This window comes from Pimephales promelas, chromosome 4 (assembly GCF_988280905.1).
Source record: "Pimephales promelas chromosome 4, fPimPro1.hap1.1, whole genome shotgun sequence".
In the NCBI taxonomy this organism is placed as follows: Eukaryota; Metazoa; Chordata; class Actinopteri; order Cypriniformes; family Leuciscidae; genus Pimephales; species Pimephales promelas.
In genome coordinates, this window is record NC_142772.1 from 3,635,199 (window position 1) to 3,660,502 (window position 25,304).

A 25,304-nucleotide genomic window follows, 5' to 3' on the forward strand; every position below is an offset into this window, starting at 1 on the left:
AGGGATGTGTCCAGGACAAAGCCGCTCTAATGACATGACCAATTAGGAATGGGCAGAGAGAGAAAGAAAGAGAGAATACTGCAGTTTATTGGGCAGGTGAAAGGCCGAGTGGAGAGTGTGTGTGGTCATGGGGTCAAGGGCTGAAAGAGCAGAAAAGGTGTGTGTGTGTGAGGTTAATGGTACTAATGACTCGAATTAGTCGCATACAGATTCACACATGTGAAATCTCTTCTTGTTTAGCCAGTGATGGTATGATATGACTTTAAAATGAATATATTATTTATTCTTGCGATCAAAGCTGAATTACCTCGCGAAATCCTTACGAAATCACTCTAATATGATGATTTGATGCATTTCTGATTATTAAGAATGTTTAAAATGGTTGCACTGTTTCGTATTTTTGTGGAAACCGTGATTACTGTATTTATTAGAAATCTTTGATGAACAGAAAGTAAAAAAAACAGTATTTACTTTTAATTAAATCTTTTGTAATATTATGAATATCTTTGGCTGTCACTTTTGATTTATTTAATGCCTAAATAAAAGTATTAATTTCATATATATATATATATATATATATATATATATATTAGGGCTGTCAAACGATTAATCGCGATTAATCGCATCCAAAATACAAGTTTGTGTTTACATAATATATGTGTGTGTACTGTGTATGATTATTTTGTATATATATAAATACACACACGTGTTTGTATATTTAAGAAAAAAATATTATTTATATATAATTTATATATAAATCTATATACAGTATATACATGAAATATTTCTTAAATATATACAAGCATGTGTGTGTATTTATATATATAAAATAATTATACACAGTACACACACATATATTTTGTAAACACAAACTTTATTTTGAATGCGATTAATCGTTTGACCACTCTAATATATATATATATATATATATATATATATATATATATATATATATATATATATATATATGCACACTGTAAAAAATTTCATGAATATTTTCATGATTAGTAATCATTCACAACATTTTTTCTTTTGTCAAATCATCTTAAATAATTCATGTGGTTCATATAACATAATATTTTACATTTCTGATGATTAAATCAATCTCCTTCATTGCATTAACTCAATTTTTCCATTTCAATGAACTTACAAATTTTAAGGCAACTAGGTTACTTCATTTTTTAAGTTAAACCAACTATATTTTAACCCCAAACCTTTGAACAGTACACTGTAAGAAAAAAAAAGAAGTTGCTGCCTTAAATTAAGTACAATCAACTTGGATATGCAAGTCATTTCAACCTAAATTACATTAAACTGACTTAAATAAAATTAGTTGACTCTTGTATAAAGTAAAAAAGGTTGAAAATGTCTTTTCTATTTTGACATATTTTGATTAGATAAAGCTATGTAAAAATAAGTTTTCATAATTTATTGATCATACATATTTTTTACAGTGTAGTGTAACAGTAGTGGTTCTTCAAAGTATATCAGTGTTTGATAATGTTTGAGTATCAATGTTTAGTATATAAATCTGTGACCACCACTTTTACAGTAGGTAACACTTTTTAAAGTGGCGTAGTTGCACATGTTACGTGCACTTGAATTACAGTATATTATGCATAATTACAAGAAATTAACCCTCAACCAAACCCTACCAATAACCCTTTAGTAAGTACATTTAGCTAATTAATATTAATTGGAACTGATTTGCGTAATTACACTATAAAAATGTCACCTTCAACTTTTTTTAATACTCACTTTATCATATAAGACTCATTTAAAAGCTGAATGCCCTTTCTTTCTGGACTGCATTTCTAAAATGTTTGTTAAATCAGGATACTTGATGGAATATTTGTGGTTGTTTCTAAGATGGGAGTGTCTGTCATTACAGAAGGTTTTAAAAAAATTATTCTATAATAATTATATCATTATGTATGTAATTAAGGGAAGGAATGCATAAGGATAATGATCACACCTGACGCTGCGTGTGTCCGTGCTTTCTGAGATCAGATTTACTGTGGTAACGTAATTGTCTTTATACCGTACGTTGGATGAAATGCCAGCGGGACTCGCAGTAAGGACAAAATGATTCCCCAGGCAGTTTAACAAGAAAATTAGATTTAGTTCTAGTGTCTGGCGAGGGTTTAACATAAACGAAGAGAAGAGTTACAATAACACACCGCAATCACAGAGATTGCTATCTGGACAAGATTCGTTTTCTCAGAGGATGAAAAAAAAAACACATAAGTAATTTGCTCAGTAATTTTTTTCCTTGAAGTTGTGCGAGAAAAACAGACATTTTCCATTTAGATGGGATTCCAATCACACCGTGTGTCTATGAAACACAAATAATGGCGGGTCAAAAGTATTCGAGTTATAAACACTACTGTTCGAAAGTTCGAAAGAGAAATTAGTCTTTTATTCAGCAAGGACGCGTTAAATTGATCAAAAGCGACATTTATGATGTTACCAAAGACTTCTCTTTCAAATAAATACTTTACCCTGAGGGGAAAAAAATGAATCACAGTTTCCACATAAAATGAAGCTTTTCAACATTGATAATAACACACGCTCGCACTGTAAAACCTGATGAGTTAGTTCAACTCAAACCGTTTGAGGAAACCGATTGCCTTAAATCATTTAAGTTTATTAACTCAAACAATTTAAGCATAAAAAAATGTTTGATTTGTTTCCAAGTAACTCAATAACTTATTGTTAAGATAACTTGGGTAAATAAAGTTAATAGTACTAATTAGTTACTATAACTTAAATCTCTGTAGTACACTGTAAACCCGAATAAGTTGGCAGAACTCAAATCACTTTTAATAATATAAACTTAGTTAGCTTTAAAATGCTAAAATATTAGAAACAGTATGTTATAAGCACTTACAAGCACAGAAGCATATGTGCGTAATAATTTAAAGAGATAATTTGCTCTCAAATCAAGCTGAATGCACCACTTGTCACCATGATGGTAACTATCCTAAAGCCAACATTAACAGAAATTCTTCTAAATTAGCATAACAAAACATTAATCACTACTAAATCTCACACTTAACATTAATCTTACACCAAAAAAAAACTTTATATTGCACTTAATTTTAGCATTTACACTCTCTTTCGAGTGCCATCAGCAAAGCATGCTGGGAAATAGATATCTCAGCCGTTTCAGTTAAACTTAAGTTCGTCTATAATTAAAATAAATGATTTCATAAAACTCAAAACAGTTCAGTTTACTTAAAATATATCAGTTCTGTGAACTTGAAAGAAAAAGAAAGTTCATTTAACTGAACTAATTCGTTGAATTTAAGTTTGTCCTACTCAAACCAATTAATTATTTTAACCGTTAGGTTCATCATATTAGAGTGATTTCTGAAGGATCATGTGACACTGAAGGAGTAATGATGCTGAAAATTCAAAATTTTACAATATATTCACATAGAAAATAGTCATAATTGTAATAATATTTACACAATATTCCCGTTTTTACAGTATTTTTACATACAAACCCAAACTTTTAAACGGTAGTGTATTAATAGCTGATTTACTACCTGTTTTCGTTTGTTTGTTTGTTTGTTTAAAAATTCATAATTAATCTCTAGTACACTGATATGGATGTCTGCAGTAAAAGTGTCTGTAAAGTTAGAAAGATCTTTATCATTCGATGAGGATATTCAGAGACATTCATTATGGAAATGTTTCAAAACACACACACACACCCCAGTGTAAAGCTGCTTTAGGAGGATAATTCAGACCATATGTTTTGGTCTGAGTGAAACTGATGTTAATCAAATCCAGATGTGTTTCCATCAATACAGGGGTTGTGGAGAACTGATTATGAAACGAAGCTGGTGTGTAACCCGGTCTCATGAGACTCTGCATTGCTCATTCATACATGTGTGTGTCTGTCACGTTGAAGCAAAAGACTTGAGTTTCTTTATGCGAGCTGAATGTGTGTGGCTTTTATCAGACGGAAAACTATAAATCAAGTGATGGAGTTTCTACACACGTAGAGGAACATGATCATTTTCCATATCGGACGGCAGACTTTGAGATTCAGAAGCGGTTTAAATCCTAAATAAACCAGCGTCAACTGAAATACACACCGGCGCTTGTTTGGCTTGTTGTCTAAATGATTGTTTAATGTTGACACATCATGAGGACAAATGAGGTTTGTGCTTAAGACAGCAAGTTCTTCAGAGAGTGTGTGAGTGAGTGTTTATTTGCTGGGAAAGTATGTTTGTTTAATGATAGTACAGTGCTTATTCTCTCAAAACTTGTTGTTTCTCTGCATGCTTTACTGAAAAGACTTATGATGGTCCAGACTGGTTTATTCTGGTAGCAAACCAGCACAGCAATGTGAACATCAGTGTGTTAAGTGTGTGAAATCCAAATCACACTTCTGTTCAAAAGTTTGGCGCCAGAAGAATGAAAATAAAAATAATCAAATTTTCAAAAAGGATGGATTAAATTGTTTAAAAGTGGCAGTAAAGACGTTTATAATGTTACAAAAGGTGAAAAAAACTGTAAACTAAAACTAAAACTGTTTTAAACATTGATTAATAAATGTTTCTCTCGCAGCAAATCATCATAGAGTGATTTCTGAAGGATCATGTGACACTGAAGACTGAATATTCAGCTTTGATCACAGGAATGAATTACATTTTTACCATTGAAAACATTCATTTTAAATTGTAATAATTAGGGCTCCAAAATAAAAGTCTGTGTTTACATAAAATATTTGTGTGTGCTGTATATAATTATTTTGTATATATAAATACACACACGTGCATGTATATATTTAAGAAAATGTGTTATTCATATATAAAATATTTATATTTATATAATATAGATTATGTATTTATGTATATATACAGAATTTAAGCACAAATAATTCTTAAATATATACATGCATGCATAGGTATTTATATATACAAAATAATTATACACAGCACACACAAATATATTATGTAATGACAGACTTTTATTTTGGATGCAAATAATCGCAATTAATTTTTGCACAGCCCTAGTAATAATATATTACTGTGTTTTTGATCAGTCCTGGTGAGCAGAAGACTTCTTTTGGAAACACTAGTGAACACACTGAACTGTTCAAACTAAAGCAAACCAAACGAGAAGGATCGATGATCGATGTTTTGATGTGTGTGTGTGTACATCCCTTCCCTGTAAAGGCTAACAGTGGCTGATGATAGAAGTGTTGTGTCTGTGTCCAGCGTGTCCCGCGGGTCATTTTAAGATGGGTTCTGGTCCGGGTCCGTGTTCTGCGTGTCCTGACTCCAGTCACACAGGAGAGACGGGCTCTTCGTCGTGTGTGTGTCGGCCTGGTTTCTACCGCGCTCCCACCGACAGTCCCGACACACCCTGCACACGTGAGTAAAGATCCTATTCTATCAAATCTGATATGAAACTCTAAATTAGTACAATTGTACAAATGTCCACCTTTAGGTCGTGGTTCACGTGTGTTTTTGCTGGGTAACATTAGTTAGTAACACTTACTGGACTGAAGCAACTTAGGTTAACTTGATTATCCATTCATATTTTTTTAGAGCCGTCAAACGATTAATCGCGATTAATCGCATCCAAAATAAAAGTTTGTGTTTACATAATATATTTGGGTGAACTGTGTATTATTATTTTATATATATATAAATACACACACATATATTTAAGGAAAAAATATTATTTATATATAAAATATTTATATTTATATATAAATCTATGTTCAGTATATACATTAAAATATTTCTTAAATATATACAAGCTCGTGTGTGTATTTGTATATATTAAATAGTTATACACAGTGTACCCACATATATTATGTAAACACAAACTTTTATTTTGGATGCGATTAATCGCTTGACAGCGCTAATTTTTTTTAGAAAAACCATGCTAAAATGAGAGTATCAAATGATTAATCAGACAAGTTTTGCCCCCACTATGAAAACTACCGAGCTTTAATCATCAAATTGAGCATTCATTTTTCGAAAAAATATTATTGTGAGATATAGAGTGACGAGTGATATTATTCCTTCCTCTTTTCATTCTGTGATAGTCTACATTACCTGTGTTTCCATCCATTTTTTTCTCATGCAAATTTTTGGATATAGCATAAAAACGTTGGATGCTCAAAAATTATAAAAATGTGCATAAAACGTATGTCCTCAATTAAAGTGGATTATTTTTGTATCCAATAAGAAGACATGCACATAAACTATGATGGAAACACATTTACCGAACAAATCCATTGATGTGCAACAAAAAGACTTTGCTTCAAAGGGCTTTAAACGACACCAGACGATGAATAAGGGTCTTATCTAGCGAAACGATCGCTCATTTAAAAAAATAAATAAAAAAGTTTACGTTTTATAAGCACAAATGCTCGCCTTGCTCTGTTCTGTGATGCGTGTTCGTGACTCTCCTGTTCGAACTTGTTCATCAAAATGAATGAATCTTTTTTCGAGTCATTTTGTTCGTTGAATCAACCAAATGACTCACAAAGATTCGTTCATTTTGATGAACGAGTTTAAACAGGAGAGTCACGAACAGACAAGGCGAGCATTTGTGCTTATAAAACTTAAACTTTTCTATTTACTTTTCAAATGACCGATCGTTTATCAGCAAACGTTTTTTTAAAAGTGAACTACTCTATTAATGCGATTCGTCTGTGCGCTTCCCCTATTGCAGTAACATCCATTTTTGTTACATATATTTTACACCAGGATGTAGTGATTTTGTTATCTTGAGCACATGGAGTGAAAACGGTGCTTTATTCGCAAACGATAATCCAAAGTTTTTTTTTTTTAAATTGTGCCTTTTGTGTTGCATTCTGGGAATTGCAGACATTTGTGAGCTGTAGCTGTGATTGAAACGGCCTGTGTTTGTTGTCGTGTGGTCAGGTCCGCCCTCGTCCCCACGCAGCCCTGTTCCTCAGGTCAATGACACGTCTCTCACGCTGGAGTGGAGCGAGCCGTTGGACAGCGGGGGCCGATCGGACCTCACCTACAGCGTGGAGTGTCGGATGTGTCCGACCCCCAGGAGCCCGTGTGTGCTGTGCGGGGACGGTGTGAATTATCGGCCCTCTCAGACTGGGATCCAGGGCCGACGCGTGAGCATTTGGGGACTCCGACCTCACACCACCTACAGCTTCACCGTGATGGCCTTAAACGGGGTCTCGGCTCTGAGTGTACCGGGGCCCGCGGGGGAAATCATCAACATCACCACCAGCCCCAACGGTGAGACACTGCAGCTCATGTGAACCCCTTTAAGGGATACTTCACCTCTGGAAAGATGAATGTGTATTTAAAATGGGTCATTTATGTAGAAGAAATGTGAAATTATTTTTGAATTCGGAGCTTTCTAGACTGAGAAAAGCCAGAAAAAGTATTTTTGGCTTATGTGGATGAAAGACAACAACTCCCAGAATGCACTTGCTTCGCTGCCCTAGGAGGCCACGCCTACCGGTGACAGAGTGCAGTAGTTAAACAACAAGTCTAGGCTACTAGTGAGTCTCTGTGATGAGTCTGCCTGAAAGATCGCCCAAAATGTCCGGGATTGGGCTTTTGCGTTCTACAGTCGCCGTTCATCATGTTTACTGTGGCGAGCGGGACGCATGACGATTTTTGCAGAAAGAATGACGGAAAGTCAAAGTCATATATTTAACCAAGTTGTGTTCCAAATTTGAAGTTGATATCACAAAAATTTTTAAAAATTCCCATGAGATTTTGTTTAGGCGTAATACCAGAAATAGCCACCGGGTGACTATTTAAATTAAATTCCATTGAATTTAATGAAGCCTGTTATACGTCAATGAATCTTCTACCGATTGGAATCGATTCACAAATTTAATTTCACAGAAGTTATACTCCTTTAACTTCGCAGTACTACTTAAAATTACCTAAAGTTTCTGACTTAATCACAATAAGTCGCGAATAAGGACTCGCAGCCGACATCTTGCATGCTTTCGATCTCTTATTTAGTTCTCTTTCACAGCTACACACACATTTGTCAAAATGCACTTCGTGTGGACTTTGGAGTTTTCAATGTAAACAGAGTCTGTTAAGTCCTACACGAACGAAAACAAATGGGAGATAATTGGATTTGTAACTATATCCGTGCATTCTTTCTTAAAGGGACAGTCGCCTCATAAACTGTAGCCATCCATGTTAATAAAAAACACTCACTGCTTTTGACTGAAACACTTTTTTATCCTTATTATAAATCAATTTATATTTGATTCATACAGTTAAGACTATACATTGTTTCGTTTTTACATTTGATTTCGTCAGTATTTCGTATTACATGTTTAATAAACCTATGCTACTGTACCTTTATTTGATTTTTATGTTTTTCTATGATATTTGTCCTATTGATGTAATTTGCTCCTAGTTTTAATATATATATAAAAATATATAGGATAGGATTTTCTTTTCTTCTAGACCTATTAAAATGTCTACCGCAGTCAAATAAGAAAAGTAACACAAAACAGTCAACTACAATCAAATTGCACATATCGAATCGTGAGGTACCGAAAGTTTTCATTGCTCATGTGTATGTGTGTGTTGAGCAGTTCCTGTACTGGTGTCGGGTTTGAGGAAGAGCACAGCCACAGAATCCAGTCTGACGCTGCTCTGGAACACACCGACACAATCACACTACAGGATCCTACAGTACCAACTACGCTACTGTGAGAAGGTAAACTACACTACACTACACTATGCTATATGACTCTTCATTATTCGTATATTACACAACACTTCGCTTCATGACTCTTCATTTTTCATATATTACACAACACTTCAACAATTTATATATATACAAAATAATTATACACAGTGCACCCACATATATTATACAAACACAAACTTTTATTTTGGATGCGATTAATTGCGATTAATCGTTTGACAGCCCTTTAATTTAGATATCTATAGTGTAGAATAGTGTAGTGTTGTTTAGAATTCTAAAGTGTTCTATTTTTTAAATAGAGGTCAACCGATAGTGGATTTTACCGAGACCGATATTTAGGTTTGACCGTACATGCCGATAACCGATAATTCCACCGCTCAACTATCGGTGCCGATTAATCGGCAAAACCGATGAATCGGTCGGCCTCTACTTCAAAAATAGGACACTATAGACTACACTATAGATAACTGTACTGTTCTATACTAAATTATAGGGCTGTGAAACGATTAATCGCGATTAATCGCATCCAAAATAAAAGTTTGTTTTTACATAATATATGTGGGTGCACTGTGTATAATTATTTTGTATATATACAAATACACGCACATGCATGTATATTTAAGAAAAAAAATATTATTTATATATAAAATATTTATATTTATATATAATATAAATTATATATAAATCTATATACATGAAAATATTTCTTAAATATATTCATGCATGTGTGTGTATTTATATATACAAAATAATTTTCGGATGCGATTAAATTTGGATGCGATTAATCGTTTGACAGCCCTACTAAATTATATTAAGTTCTATACTGTTCTTTCTAAATGACACAAGTACACTTAATAGTAGTTCAATTCAAAGCTTAAAAATATATATAAAATTTTTGTTTACTTGCAGATAAATGAAATAAAAGGCCACTTAAAGAGAGTAAACTTTCATGACGTCTTGTTTTGATGTGCCAACTAACATACTAAAGCACATGTAAAGTACTTTTATAATCTTAACTGTAGTGTGTTTTACATTTATTACATTTAAAAGCATTTTATAATAGCATTGTATAATTTAACACATGACATATCAAAATTACAATCGAAATAGTTATTAGTTGACCATAAATGCTTGTCAATACAAGACAATATAAGTAATTATGAAATTACATATAAGGATGCACTCCCCAAGTAGGTCAAAAAGCACTCGTTTAATCAAAAACAAACTTAAACTATAGTACATTTTAATTTAATAGCAATTAAAATGCATTTAAGTGTCTGAAAACATTGCACCCTGCTTTTTGAAAGTATGCATTGCTTACGATCCACATGTCACTGTAATTCAGTATTGTTGTCATTTCCACGGAGTCTAATTTTATTTCTCTTGCTCCATTTTTCTCACCGCTTGTGTTTTATTGATCGCTCTCTGTGCCACAGCTGCTCACTGTTTGCACTACAAACCTGCCAGACTAATTAACAATTAATATATTCAAACAGCTCAGAAACTGTACGTGAGGAATCAGCTAAATGGAAGATATTGGTGTGTGTTCTTTTGAAAGGAGCGTGGCTTCGAGGAGAACTCCTGTCATTATACGGAGAGCAATGTCAACGAGGTTGTGCTGAGCGACTTGCGCAGAGCCACGCAGTACGAGGTCCAGGTCCGCGCGCGCACTTTGGCCGGCTACGGCAGCTTCGGTCAAGCCATCGTCTTTCGAACCCTGCCTGACGGTAAGGAAGGGTCCGGCTTAGTATTAGAGTCAAACATTTATTGATTGTTTTGTTAAATTGAAGATCGTTTTTAAACCCTCTCTCTCTCACTTTGGCTGTCTGCCTCTCTCTGTTTCCCTAGAAGATGATTCCTCGTCTCCGCTGCTTGTTACCGGGATCCTCATAGCCGTGGGCATGCTGCTCCTCATCATCGTCATCGCTGCCGCTATCTACTGTATACGGTAAGACAAGAGACCAACACGCTGTAGAGAGTGTGAGGTTGTTATAATTGGGTTTGCACGCTCGCGGAAAGCTCCAGAGATTTTCCATCAGCCGTCATTCACACATCCACTGTCCCTCGCGTGCTTGCTTATTAAATAAATGCGCTATTTTTAATAATGCTTCCAATCAGAAAGCAATAAAACTGTAAAAATCTCAGCACTGTTTACCATGTATAAATTATAAATGCGCTGTTGTGTCCTGGCTTAATAAAAGGCAACTTTAAGGAGGTTAAAGGGATAGTTCACTTTGAAATTAATTTAAGGGCAGCCAAGATCCAAGAATTTTGATATTTTTAGGTCAAACCATTCTTATCTGTCAGTCATATAATGGAGGTCTATGGTCACCACCTCAAAGAGCATCCACAGAGAAGTCCAAATTAAACATGATTTAATGACTCGTAAATGGCCTAAGACACGAAACGAGCGGTTTGTGTGAGAAAACGAACAGTATTTATGTCGTTTTTACCTCTTGTAACCACAGCCACAAAGCGTCGCGCTCTCCCTCAGATCACTTGGACGTGGCTGTGGTTACAAGAGCGTCTTAATGTGCCTGTAGATTGACTTGAGGTACCTCTCCAAAGTGATCAGACTCTCCTAACCGTCATTTCAAATTCATGACTTTTGTGGGAACTGAGAGAGAGAGAGAGAGAGAGAGAGAGAGAGAGGGAAGTGGAGACAGGATATAGTTGTCCCACCCCAGTCTCCACAGGCCAAATCAGCAGAACAATAGTCGTGACCCTGGGGTAGCACACACACACATACCACTTCTTTAAGCGCAAGTGTATTTACATAAGGAACATACACTCCAGTGTACATGCAAACGCAGATATTGCTGATAAATATATTTGCCCACGTATGAACAGCTAAGATTACAGGAGTTTGGATGTTTACATATATTGTTCATATTTCCACACATTACATACACAAACTTTCACACCCAGTTAAACGGAGAGTCCCTACACACACACACACCGTGAGCCTCCGGTCCAGACCTGCCATTGGCACTGGGTGGGACGAACGTGGCTATTTTAATCCTGGGAAATCAGGGAGAAAGAAAGATAGACGTGGAAAAATGTGGTTGCCATTTCCAAGCTATGAATTTTTCTAAGAATTAACTTTTTTTCGGCTATATCTCCTAATAATATGCCTTAAAGGAGTAGTTCACTTTTAAAAAACTTTTGCTGATAATTTACACACCCCCATGTCATCCAAGATGTCCACGTCTTTCTTTCTTCAGTCGAAAAGAAATTAAGGTTTTTGATGAAAACATTCCAGGATTTTTCTCCATATAATGGACTTCAATGGGGACCAAACGGTTCAAGGTCCAAATGAGAGTTTCAGTGCAGCTTTAAACCACACCAGACGATGAATAAGGGTCTTATCTAGTGAAACGATCACTCATTTAAAAAATAAATAAAAAAATGTAAGTTTTATAAGCACAAATGCTCACTTTGCTCTGTTCTGTGATGAGCGTTCGTGACTCTCCTGTTCGAACTCGTTCATCAAAATGAGCTAATCTTTTTTCGAGTCATGACTTGAAGGGTACTAGATAAGACCCTTATTCATCGTCTGGTGTCGTTTAAATCCCTTTGAAGCTGCACTGAAACTGTCTTTTGGACCTTGAACCGTTTGGACCCCATTGAAGTCCATTATATGGAGAAAATCCTGGAATGTTTTCATCAAAAACCTTAATTTCTTTTCGACTGAAGAAAGAATGACATGGACATCTTGAATGACATGTGGGTGAGTAAATTATCAGCAAAAATTTTTTTTAAAAGTGAACTACTTTAAGAAACAACATGGGACACACAGTGAGACTATAGAGCTGTAAAACGAAGGCATAGCTCAGATCTTTTAAATAATGAATCGACTTCGACTGTAAACTTTAGAATACAAACTTGAGTGTCTTTAGGGGTTAAAAAATCAACTGAAACAGTTGTACTTTTCAAACTAATTTCTTTTAAGAATAACTTCCATTCATTCTCCTTTCAACCTAAAGTTTCAAAGCAGTGAGTTGCTCTGAGCCGTAAGCGAAGGAAAGAGAGAGAGAAGAAAATAACAAGAATAACAAGAACGACCTGAGTAATTTAAGACTGCGTTCGAGTATAATGCACTATGAAACTGTCTGAATAAGAGAACAGAGCCTGAGGTTCGAGACAAAGACACAGGAAGAGGAAGAACGGGGCGGAGAGAGGGATTTACTGTGCATTCAGTTCATTCTTTGCTCAGAGTAATATGACAACAAAACACCAAAAACAAAAACCAGGAACACAACAAGAACACCGAGCCCAAACCAGGCGTGACACAACAAGTTTCCAGGATTTTTTCCGAGATCAGCTGACTCACGATTCATACAATTTGACATTTGTATTTCGTTTTTAAACCAAATGTGAACCAATCGTAGAATTTGAGAAGTAGAAGGTACATGTCGGAAGTGAGCTTGCGACCCCATTAAAACTTTATTTGAAGTTAACATTTCAATAATTTAACAACACATTCGCAGATTCGGGGTTCTCTGACGACGGTTAAAGGTCACATGACATGCAAGTAAAATGTTTTTATTTAAAAAACAAAAATTCTTAGTATTATTTTTAACTCTAATTATAAAAATGAAGACAGATATATATTACTGTTGTTGTAATTTTACACTACTAGTATTAATATTTATGTCTTAAATTCTGCAATTTCAAAAATTCAAACCCTTGTGATTATTAGATTTACTTGTTTAAATTTCAGCCTTTGATTTATATCACAATTACAGTTTTTTTATATTAATTGTGCAGCCCTACAGTATATGTATCTATTTAGTGACAAATTATACATAATTACGTACATGCAACTAACCCTTAACCAAAGCCTAATCCTAACCCTATCGTGAGCACATTACTTGATATTACTCAATATATATAATTACAGTTAAACAATGCCACCTTCCATCCAATTTAATGTTGCATTCCATTTTATTAATTTTTAGCTTTTAATTAACCCATGAATCCATGTTTGGGAAACCGTAAGCTAAGCAATAATGTACTTTTTGCATCCATGGAATAAATACAGTGCTTTTATTTTTCTAGCAATGTCAGTGAGACCCAAAAGCAGTAAATTGGGCTTGGCAGTTCACTCTTAAGCCTGTGTGTGTACAGACATAAAGCAAATGCCACTTACTTGTAACCATCTCAGACAGCGACTGTCCAAGATCATTTCCAAGCACGAAAGATTGCATACGATTCTTCAAAGTCATACTCAAAGTTAGCTATTTAAAGGAGTAGTTCACTTTTAAAAAAACGTTTGCTGATAATTTACTCACCCTCATGTCATCCAAGATGTCCATGTCTTTCTTTCTTCAGTCGGAAAAAAAAAAAAGGTTTTTGATGAAAACATTCCAGGATTTTTCTCCATACAATGAACTTCAATGGGAACCAAACGGTTCAAGGTCCAAATGAGAGTTTCTTCAAAGGACTTTAAATGACAGCAGAGGATGAATAAGGGTCTTATCTATCGAAACGATTGGTCTTTTTTTTAAAAATGAACAAAAAAGTTTAAGTTTATGTGTCATTGAATCGACCAAATGACTCAAAAAAAGATTTGTTCATTTTGATGAACAGGAGAGTCACGAACGCGCATCACAGAACAGAGCAAGGCGAGCATTTGTGCTTATAAAACTTAAACTTTGTTATTTATTTTTGAAATGAGCGATCGTTTCGCTAGATAAGACCCTTATTCATCGTCTGGAATCGTTTAAAGCCCTTTGAAGCTGCACTGAAACTCTCATTTGGACCTTGAACCGTTTGGACCCCATTGAAGTCCATTATATGGAGAAAAATCTTCAAAAAACGTAATTTCTTTTCGATCGAAGAAAAGAAAGACATGGACATCTTGGACGACATGGTGGTGAGTAAATTATCAGCAAACGTTTTTTTTTTTTTTTTAAAGTGAACTACACCTTTAAAATGACCCAAGAGACAAGCTCAGGTTTCGTATGCTAGCATGCTGGTGTTCAAAGCAGACATATTAATGTTAGCTTAACCATTGATACTTCTGTGGTCAAGCAGCCAAAAAGACCTTACTAAGTGGCCAACAACATGATCAACCCGCTAAACTAGCACCAAACCAGCAGTTAACGTGCAGCGTCAGGCGGTTGGGGACTTGGGATGTGGAGATTAACGGATTGAACTGACTGAAGTCCAACTTTAACTCACTCAGCTGTGAAATAGCTTGGAGCGACATGCTGCCATGGGATTTTCCTCAATCCTTGAAAATGTAATTAGTTTTGCTGGGCATTAATGTCTAAAAACCTCAAATGAGTTTTGTTGCATTGAAACACCTACATATTTGTGTTACTGATTCATGTCCATTTTTCCTTTTCTGTTCACAGGAAGCAAAATCATTTCAAAGATCCAGAACTGAGCGATAAAAATGGCCAATATCTAATGGGTCAAGGTGAGCACTGCAACATCTTATCTTATTATAATTACGCATTCTGTTTAAGTTGTGGCTTTTTGATTAATAGAGTAACTGACGTATTTTTCTCTCCAAGGAGTGAAAGTTTACATTGATCCATTCACTTACGAGGACCCTAATGAGGCCGTGAGAGAGTTTGCTAAGGAGATTGATGTCTCATTTGTCAAAATCGAAGAGGTTATTGGAGCAGGTAAGTCTTCCCCTCACAACATTTATTTCATTAAAAATTGGACTTTATAACACATAATTGTGAGTTTATATCTCAATTCTGACATCTTTTCTCAGAATTGTGACTTATTATCACATTTCTGACTTTACAACATGCAATTAAGACTTTATATCAATCATTTCTGACTTTATATCTCGCAATTAAGACTTTATATCTCGCAATTCTGAGAAATAAAGTCAGAATTGCGAGATATAAACTCGTAATTATTAGGGTTGTGAAACGATTAATCGCGATTAATCGCATCCAAAATAAAAGTTTGTGTTTACATAATATATGTTTGTGTAGTGTGTATAATTATTTTGTATATATAAATACACACATATGCATATATATAAGAAAAATGTGTTATTAATATATCAAATATTTATATTTATGTATAATATTAATTTTGTATAAATATATATAAAGTATATACATGCAAATATTTCTTAAATATATACAAGCATGTGTGTGTATTTATATATACAAAATAATTATACACACTACACAAACATATATTATGTAAACGCAAACTTTTATTTTGGATGCGATTAATCACGATTAATCGTTTCACAGGCCTAGTAATTATGTGTTATAAAGTCTAGGGCTGTCAAACAATAATCATAATATATATTATGATTATAATCATACGATAAACATAATATAATTGACATAAATATATGTGGGTGCACTGTGTATAATTATTTTATATATATGTATATATATATATATATATATATATATATAGATAAATACACACATGCTATGCATGTATACTTTTATTTTGGATGCGATTAATCGTGATTAATCGTTTGACGGCCAGAATTGTGAGATGTAAACTCGCAATTGTGAGATGAAAAAGTCGCAATTACCTTTTTGATTTTTTCATTCTGTGATGAAAACAAGCTAGCTGTAAGCCATAATTATCAAAATAATAACAAATAAAGGTTTGAAATATCTCACTTTGCATGTAATGAGTCTATATAATATATTAGTTGCACCTTTTTAAGTTGAATTACTGACATAAATTAAATGTTTCACGATATTTACATTTTCCGAGTTTCACCTGTATGTTTAACATGTTTAAGAGATTTCACGAAAAACTTTGTTTTCTTATTACAGTCGCAATCTGATTGGACTAAAAAGTTGGATGCTTTGTTTTGCCATTTCAGGCGAATTCGGCGAGGTCTGTCGGGGACGGCTGAGGATTCCTGGGAAGAAGGAGAACTATGTCGCCATCAAGACTCTTAAGGGTGGATACACAGACAAGCAAAGGCGGGACTTCCTTTCCGAAGCCTCAATCATGGGCCAGTTCCAGCACCCCAACATCATCCACCTGGAAGGCATTATAACAGCCAGCTGTCCCGTCATGATCCTCACAGAGTTCATGGAGAATGGCGCTCTGGACTCCTTCCTGAGAGTAAGTATGCATTGGATCTAGTGGTACGTGTTTGTCGACGTAACATCTCAGTGGCTACGTTTACATGGAACCAAACAATCCATTAGTAATCGGACTAAAAAGCCTTCATGTGAACACCTTAAAGGGTTAGTTCACCCGAAAATAAAAATGATGTCATTAATGACTCATTAAAGACCATTTTCAGAACACAGTTTAAGATATTTTCGATTTAGTCCGAGGGCTTCATTGTAAATGTGTGTACGGTATACTGTCCTTGTCCAGAAAGTTAATAAAGACATCATCAAAGTAGTCCATGTGACATCAGTGGGTTAGTTACAATGTTTTGAAGCATCGGAAAGACATTTTGGTCCAAAAATAACAAAAACTACGACTTTATTCAGCATTGTATTGTCTTCCGGTTCTGTGGATCCGCGTTCAGTGACGCAATGATGTAGAAATATATTCCGATTTGAATCTTGTGACATATAAACGTGCACATGATTAGCGTTCATGTAAACACTGCGTTCGGATTTATCAATCGGGATTAATTCAGTCGTAAATGTAAACATAGCCAGTGGTTCTCATACACAAGGACTCTCTGACATTATATTTGTTTCTCTCCAGCTCAATGATGGCCAGTTCACTCCAATACAGTTAGTGGGTATGCTTCGCGGCATCGCATCGGGGATGAAATATCTCTCCGAAATGAGTTACGTACATCGGGATCTTGCCGCACGGAACATTCTGGTCAACAGTAACCTGGTTTGCAAGGTGTCCGACTTCGGTCTGTCGAGATTCCTACAAGAGAATTCTTCTGATCCTACGTACACAAGCTCACTGGTAAGAGCAAATGCTTGGACAACGTTAAAGGGATACTTCACCTCTGGAAAGATGAATGTGTATTTAAAATGGGTCATTTATGTTGAAGAGATTTGAATTTAGAGCTTTCTAGACTGAGAAAAGCCAGAAAATGTATTTTTGGCTTATGTGGATGAAAGACAACAACTCCCAGAATGCACTTGCTTCGCTGCCCTAGGAGGCCACGCCTACCGGTAACAGAGCGCAGTCGTTAAATAACAAGTCTAGGCTACTAGTGAGTCTCCGTGATGAGTCTGCCCGAAAACGTGTTTCCAGATCGCCCAAAATGTCCAGGATTCGGCTTTTGCGTTCTTCAGTCGCCGTTAAATCATGTTTACTGTGGCGAGCTGGACGAAAAAAGCGGAAAAAGAGGATGGTAACCCCTACTACTCAGCTTTCTCCACAGAACAAGAGCCTGCTAGCTTAGCTTCCAAACAAAGATGGCCGACACTATGTGTTCATTCTGTGAGTGAGATCGCCCTCTATGGGCGGGTTAAGGACATGCGGGACAGACCCGACTACTGACTGTAGTCTTTAGCCTCTGGACAAAAAATCTTCCGATGATGCGAAATGACGATTTTTGCTTGATCAGAGGCAAAAAATACATAAATCTCTCGTCTCAGGGGGATATGAGGGTGGAAAGCACGGTAATTTGAAAATACTACAGGTTTCCTACTAATACAAAGCTGAAGTATCCCTTTAAGCAGTTCACACGGACTCAATATTTTTAGAGGAACGTGCATCATGATCTTAATTTGCATTGTTTATCAGAGCGTAACTGATCTGCTTCTTCTTTCAGGGTGGTAAAATTCCCATCCGTTGGACGGCGCCCGAGGCGATTGCGTTCAGGAAATTTACCTCCGCGTCAGATGTGTGGAGTTACGGGATCGTCATGTGGGAAGTGATGTCGTTTGGAGAGCGACCATACTGGGACATGAGCAACCAGGATGTAAGTGTTTATTTTAATATGATTACGTTATTGTGACAGTTTTACTTTAGATTAAAGCAGATGCAGTGATATAGAAATTATTTTTGTTGCGCAAATAGTTAAAATGTTTGTTTGGAAAAGTTACACTACTGTTCAAAAAGTTTGTGGTGCGTATGATTTATTTAACAGGGCATTAAATTGATCAAAAGTGACAGTTGTAATTATAAATGCCGTTCTTTTCAACTTTTGTTCAACAAAGAACCCTAAAAAAAAATGTTTCTCAGTTTCCAAAAAAATAAGAAGCAACTGTTTTCAACATTGATAATAATCATAAATGTTTGTTTCTTGATCAGCAAATCATCATATTAGAGTGATTTCTGTAGGATCATGTGACACCGAAAACTGAAGCTCAAAATTCAGCTTCGATCACATGAATAAATTGCATTTTAAAATATATATTTAAATAAATTGTAATAATGTTTCACTATTGTAATGTATTGTGTGATTGAATAAATGCAGCCTTGGTGAGCATATTTTTTCAAAAAGCAAATCTTACCGACCCCAAACTTTTGAATGGTACTTTACAAACGATGTTTCCAATATCACCCTAATCTGACCGAAACAAAAAAATTATATTGACATCATGCATTACACTCTCAGAAAAAAGGTACGAAAGCTGTCACTGGGGCTGTACCTTTTCAAAAGGTACACTTTTGTCCATTTTAGGTACTAATTTGTACGTTTTATGTGCCAATGTAAACATTTTATGTGCTAACATGTACATTTTTGGTGCTAATATGTACATTTCAGGTGCTAATATGTACATTTTAGGTGTTAATATGTATATTTCATGTGCTAATATATAAATTTTATGTGCTAATATGTAAATTTTTGGTGCTAATATGTACATTTCAGGTGCTAATATGTACATTTTAGGTGTTAATATGTATATTTCATGTGCTAATATATACATTTTATGTGCTAATATGTAAATTTTTGGTGCTAATATGTACATTTCATGTACTAATATGTACATTTTAAGTGTTGATATGTACATTTTAGGTGCTAATAGGTGCTAATATGTACATTTCAGGTACTAATATGTACAGTTTAAGTGTTGATAAATGTTCATTTTAGGCGCTAATATGTACCATTAAGGTACCAATATGCACCCTTAAGGTACAAAAGTGTACCTTTTGAAAAGGTACAGCCCAAGTGATAGCTTTTGTACCTTTTTTTCTGAGAGTGTATACGTATACTCACTATGTACACATTTTCAATGTCTTCCTGCCCTTATTAACACAATCTGTCTCACCCAATCAGGTGATCAATGCCATCGAGCAGGACTACCGGCTGCCGCCCCCGCCGGACTGTCCCACATACCTGCACCAGCTGATGCTGGACTGCTGGCAGAAGGAGCGGACGGCACGGCCACGTTTCTCCAACATCGTCTCCGCACTCGACAAGCTAATCCGCAACCCTGCCTCACTTAAAATCACCGCCCAAGAGGGGGCAGGGTAAGTTTCACTTCCAGATCACTTACTTCTTCAGTTATTTCAAAGAGCATTGCAGCCGAATACAGCAAAACTTGCAAATTATTCTTTTTTTTTTTACATAAAATTACTAAAGCATGCATCAAATTGCCCACTGATTTCTTGATTTTGGATCAAATAAATTTTAGGACATCTCATATTTCTATAGTCCACTTCAGACAATCTACTTACTGTAAATAAGTTGTCAACTAAGTCTCTTTAGAGTATTAGTAGACTGTTAGGTTAGGTGTTAGTAGAATAGACATGTAGTTTCAAAGTCACTTATAGTCAGTACAATGTCTGTTGGGGGAAGCATCAAAAATAGTGTTTTAAAGCAGAAATTAGCAGATATTAAAGGAGTAGTTCACTTTTAAAAAAAAACTTTTGCTGATAATTTACTCACCCCCATGTCATCCAAGATGTCCATGTCTTTCTTTCTTCAGTCGAAACTAAATTAAGGTTTTTGATGAAAACATTCCAGGATTTTTCTCCATATAATGGACTTCAATGGGGTCCAAACGGTTCAAGGTCCAAATGAGAGTTTCAGTGCAGCTTCAAAGGGCTTTAAACGACACCAAATGATGAATAAAGTCTTATCTAGCGTGCATTCAAGCTTATAAAACTTTATTTTTTAAATGATCGTTTCGCTTGAAAAGACCCTTATTCATCGTCTGGAATCGTTTAAAGCCCTTTGAACAGTTTACACTGAAACTCTCATTTGGACCTTAAACCATTTTGGACCCCATTGAAGTCCATTATATGGAGAAAATCCTGGAATGTTTTCTTAAAAAACCTTAATTTCTTTTCGACTGAAGAAAGAATGACATGGACATCTTGGATGACATGGGGGTGAGTAAATTATCAGAAAAAGTTGTTTTAAAAGTGAACTACTCCTTTAAGTTGACAGACTTGACGTAGTTACATTTTGTTTGTAAGGTGGACTCAAATAAAAGTGTTACCCATGTCAGTTCTTTTGGTTTTATGTTGCCATGTCAACCAAAACAATTAACTCTTTCCCCGCCATTGGCGGAAATTTTCGTATTTTTTACGCATCTTCCTGAATCTCCCGATCAATGCACATGCGAAAAGAAGCAGAAACAAATGACATCATAAGTAATCATATGCATATGTAAAATACCGCGATCACCAACATTAAACAGAATATAAATCAAACCTGCTAATGTTACTGAGTGAATCGTCGACCCAGAATGAGCTACAGGACTGTGAAGATGGACTCGATCTACTCCATCTGTGTTTCGATCATCTCTCTGAATGTGTTCCAGACGTAGTCTTTGATAAAACATGATTTCTTTCCAAAATGTTGCTTTTTTATGTAACTCACCCACTTTCAAGTGTTTATTTAAAAACAAAGAATACATGAAGCTAGAACAAAACCGTCTTGTTTGTTTGTTTGAAAGCACATGTCTGTGTATTTATAATATAACAATATAATGCGTGTTCAGATATTTATACAACAAAATATTCCAAAAATTTGGTGAAAATGGCGAGGAAAGAGTTAATGTTGGGCAGTCACATGATTACTGAAAAACATTATTTGGTCACAGTAGAAGTAATGCCATTACAGTAATGCATTTACCCCAACAATGCTTGTCAATCAAGAAGAACATAGCCGTTTCTGTTTTAGCTTTAGTCAGATCTCATTCCGTCCATCATTTCATTAGCTCACAGTATGGGCTCTTGTATGTTAGTCTTGCCCCTCCCCGCTCGGCATGTTGGCCTGTCAGCCTGTCAATCAAGACTCAACTCGAGACATTTTGGTCTCCCCTCCCCCTCGCCTCAAGGGAAAGCTGTTAGTCTTCCTCTCTTTGGCAGCCTTTCTAGATTTGCGTTGCTGCAGGCTGACTCAAGACGTCATCTTAACATGGGCAATTACAAGCGTTTTAACAGCTCCCTCTCTCCGTCCTCAGACCCTCTCACCCTCTGCTGGACCAGCGCTCCCCACTGACGCCATCATCCTGTGGGACGGTGGGCGACTGGCTCAGGGCCATTAAGATGGAGCGTTACGAGGAGAGTTTTCTGCAGGCCGGTTACACGACCATGCAGCTGCTCGCCCACATCAACACAGAGTGAGTGAAGAGCATATCCCCTTCATTCAACGGCATACTGGTATACAGATGTAATAGAGAGCAAAATATAAGATTAAAAGAGTAAATAAATTCACAATCAAATTTATAAAAATAAATAATAAATGATACTAATTAGAAACTACATAAAAAGGACTTTTATTGTATTATATTTAGAGCTGTCAAATCGAATCCAAAATAAAAGTTTGTGTTTACATAATATATGTGTATAATTGTTTTGTATATACACTACCGGTCAAAAGTTTTAGATCAGTAAGATTTTTTATGTTTTTAAATGAAGTCTCTTCTGCTCACCAAGGCTGCTTTATTTGATGAAAAAAAAAAAAACGACAAACAGTAATATTGTGAAATATTAATGACTGTTTTCTATTTTAATATATTTTAAAATGTAATTTGAAAGCCGAATTTTCAACATCATCACTGTTGCTGATTACAGTGTCACATGATCCTTCAGAAATCATTCTAATATGCTGATTTTATGCTCAAAAAGCATAAATTGTTATTTTCAATGTTGAAAACAGTCGTGTACCATTTTCCCCCAAAATTCTATGATGAATAGAAATTTAAAATATAATCTTTTCTAACATTATAAATGTCTTTACTGTAACTTTTGATCAATTTAACTCATCCTTGATGATTAAAATTATTTTCTAATTTCTTTCCCCCCAAAATAAAAAATCAATTCTTACTGACCCCAAACTTTTGAATGGTAGTGATTAATGTTACAAAAGCTTTCCATTTCAGATCAATTCTGTTCTTTTGAACTTTCTATTTATCAAAGAATCCTGTTTTCAACATGGATAATAATCATGAATGTTTCTTGAGCATCATATTATAATAATTTCTGTAGGATCATGTGACACTGAAGACTGGAGTAATGATGATCACAGAAATAAATTACACTTCACTATATATTCACATAGAAAACCGCTGTTTTAAATTATAATAATATTTCACAATAATACTGTTTTTTTTTTATATTTATTATCAAATAATTGCAGCTTTGGTGAGCAGAAGAGACTTCTTTTAAAAACATAAAACTTTTGACCGGTAGTGCATTTAAAAATTTAATTTGTAACAATGTATCACTTTTGATCAATGTAATGCATCACGGAATACAAGTTCAAATTAATTTCTTTCACAAAAAAAAAAAAATCTTGATTCCAAACTTTTGCTCCATAGTGTATATTTATATATTTTTTGTATTATTAATATTTTTTGTGCCGTGTCTCAGGGATCTTCTGCGTCTGGGAATAACTCTGGCTGGTCATCAGAAGAAGATCCTGTCCAGCATCGAGGCTCTTGGGATTCAAAACAAAACTCCAGGGAATGTGCTTTACTGAGCGAACAACCGTACACACTTGTCGAGTTTGCCGATGTAACCTGTCCACTCACAATCAGGAACATTTCTACTTTCCTTTTTTACCGGGTCGCTTAAGGATCGAGATTGAGTACTTGCTTCCAAGACTACCTAAAGGGGACCAGTCCAGGAACCTGTGGGAACTGTCACTGTAATACCACTAATATTACAAAGCTTCATTTGTGATATCAAACGGGTCTCATACGGGATGTTAATGTGGTGGAGACTTGCTCTGACACCATAATGCAAAGACAGTGACGTATTTCCATTTTTGCAGAGTATTTTTCTAAAGGAGACTTTCATACTGAAGACACCGAAGGAGGAAAACGCTGCATAAGACGAGACAAATGTGGATTATTAATGACGACTTTTGATCCTTCGTTTTAAGGATGTAACGTTCACACTTCATGGCTAAAGTGCTTGGAAAATGGTATTTTTTTAAATGATGCACTCTGTGTGTGTATGTGAGCAGCAATAAGAAAAATGAGCACAAAAGTCTTGGCACTTTTTTTCAGAAGAGAAACACATGAGGCAGAGCTTCCATTCCAGAGCTTACAAAATATGCGAAACATACTTGCTTATACAAACACACACACACGTAGAGATCTGCAACACTTGACTGGCACTACAAGAGACCAAATAAAAGACTGCCTGTTGTTTTGTGAGTGGCTGAAAGACTCGAAACAGGCTTTGAACGCGTGCCATACTGTTTGTTTATTACAGGAATGTTGTGCTGGTTTGACTCATCAACTTGAAGCTGGTGTTCATCATCGACTAACCACAAGATTCAAAAACCATGCGTGGGTTTATGGGTAGGAGGATTTGGTCTTCACATTGGAGATCCACAAGAACAAACCAGGGACTTTTATTCTGTTGCCTCTTTTTTTTTTTTTTGTATAAATATATCTCGATTTATGTAAAAAGATTAATTTTTTTTTTGTCAGTGTAATCTGTGTTTCTGTTACAATAAAATGTATACATTTAGTCTAGTTTTAAAATGTTCTTTCTTGCTTGCTCCTATTTTAATAACACGATTTTCACTTCTAAAAACGTTTATTAAGACCCTGTTAAGATCACAAGTGGACGACTCTAAATACAGGTGTAAAACGCTTTGAGCTCGTCCACTTTTGAACACTTCCAGAGGTAGTGGAAAACACACTCGACCGCTCATGTGATCGCATGTGTTCAAACAGGACAGTGTCTTTGTTTCAAACAGTGTCTTTGTTTCCGCAGTAGTTTCAATTTTGATATTTTTAGGTCAAACCGCTCTTGTCTGTCAGTCATAATGAAGGTCTATGGTCACCACCTCAAAGAGCATGCGCAGAGAAGTCATTGTTTATTATGAATAGTGTAGTGCCTCCACTATTATGAATCGAATACTTTTATAGCAATCAGCTTTCACTGTCAACATGGTCAACTCAATCTGCTGATGCGAAATCCGCATTAAAATTAGCAATCGTGTGGATTTCCTATCGAAAAGACTATGATAAATACAATTTTTCCTAAGCACCAGAACGTTTGATGTGAGTAAAGTGTATTGAAGTCTGTCAAGATGTAGGTGTCTTTGCTTCCGCAGTAATCTCAATTTTGATATTTTTAGGTCAAACCATTCTTGTCTGTCAGTCATATAATGGAGGTCTATGGTCACCACCTCAAAGAGCATGCACAGAGAAGTCCAAATTAAACATGATTTAATGACTCGTAAATGGCTTAAGACACGAAACGAGCGGTTTGTGTGAGAAAACGAACAGTATTTATATAAT

General features: G+C 35.3%; 1 protein-coding gene across 2 annotated transcripts in view; it reads left to right on the forward strand.

Annotated features, from left to right (window-relative positions):
* ephb4a (eph receptor B4a) overlaps positions 1-24,525 on the forward strand; it is a 55,353-nt gene extending 30,828 nt beyond the window's left edge. The window contains exons 5-17 of one of the 2 annotated variants that reach the window (XM_089129844.1): positions 5,235-5,390; positions 6,918-7,253; positions 8,588-8,712; positions 10,262-10,430; positions 10,552-10,651; positions 15,066-15,130; positions 15,228-15,341; positions 16,532-16,779; positions 17,383-17,598; positions 18,416-18,565; positions 19,868-20,061; positions 22,005-22,163; positions 23,416-24,525. In XM_089129844.1, coding sequence (XP_088985970.1) covers positions 5,235-5,390; positions 6,918-7,253; positions 8,588-8,712; positions 10,262-10,430; positions 10,552-10,651; positions 15,066-15,130; positions 15,228-15,341; positions 16,532-16,779; positions 17,383-17,598; positions 18,416-18,565; positions 19,868-20,061; positions 22,005-22,163; positions 23,416-23,524 — 2,141 coding nt within the window. In that variant the 3' untranslated portion in view covers positions 23,525-24,525. The remainder of the gene's footprint in view (positions 1-5,234; positions 5,391-6,917; positions 7,254-8,587; positions 8,713-10,261; positions 10,431-10,551; positions 10,652-15,065; positions 15,131-15,227; positions 15,342-16,531; positions 16,780-17,382; positions 17,599-18,415; positions 18,566-19,867; positions 20,062-22,004; positions 22,164-23,415) is intronic. The other variant, XM_089129845.1, reaches the window with a different exon arrangement.
* Positions 24,526-25,304: the final 779 nt, after the last annotated feature.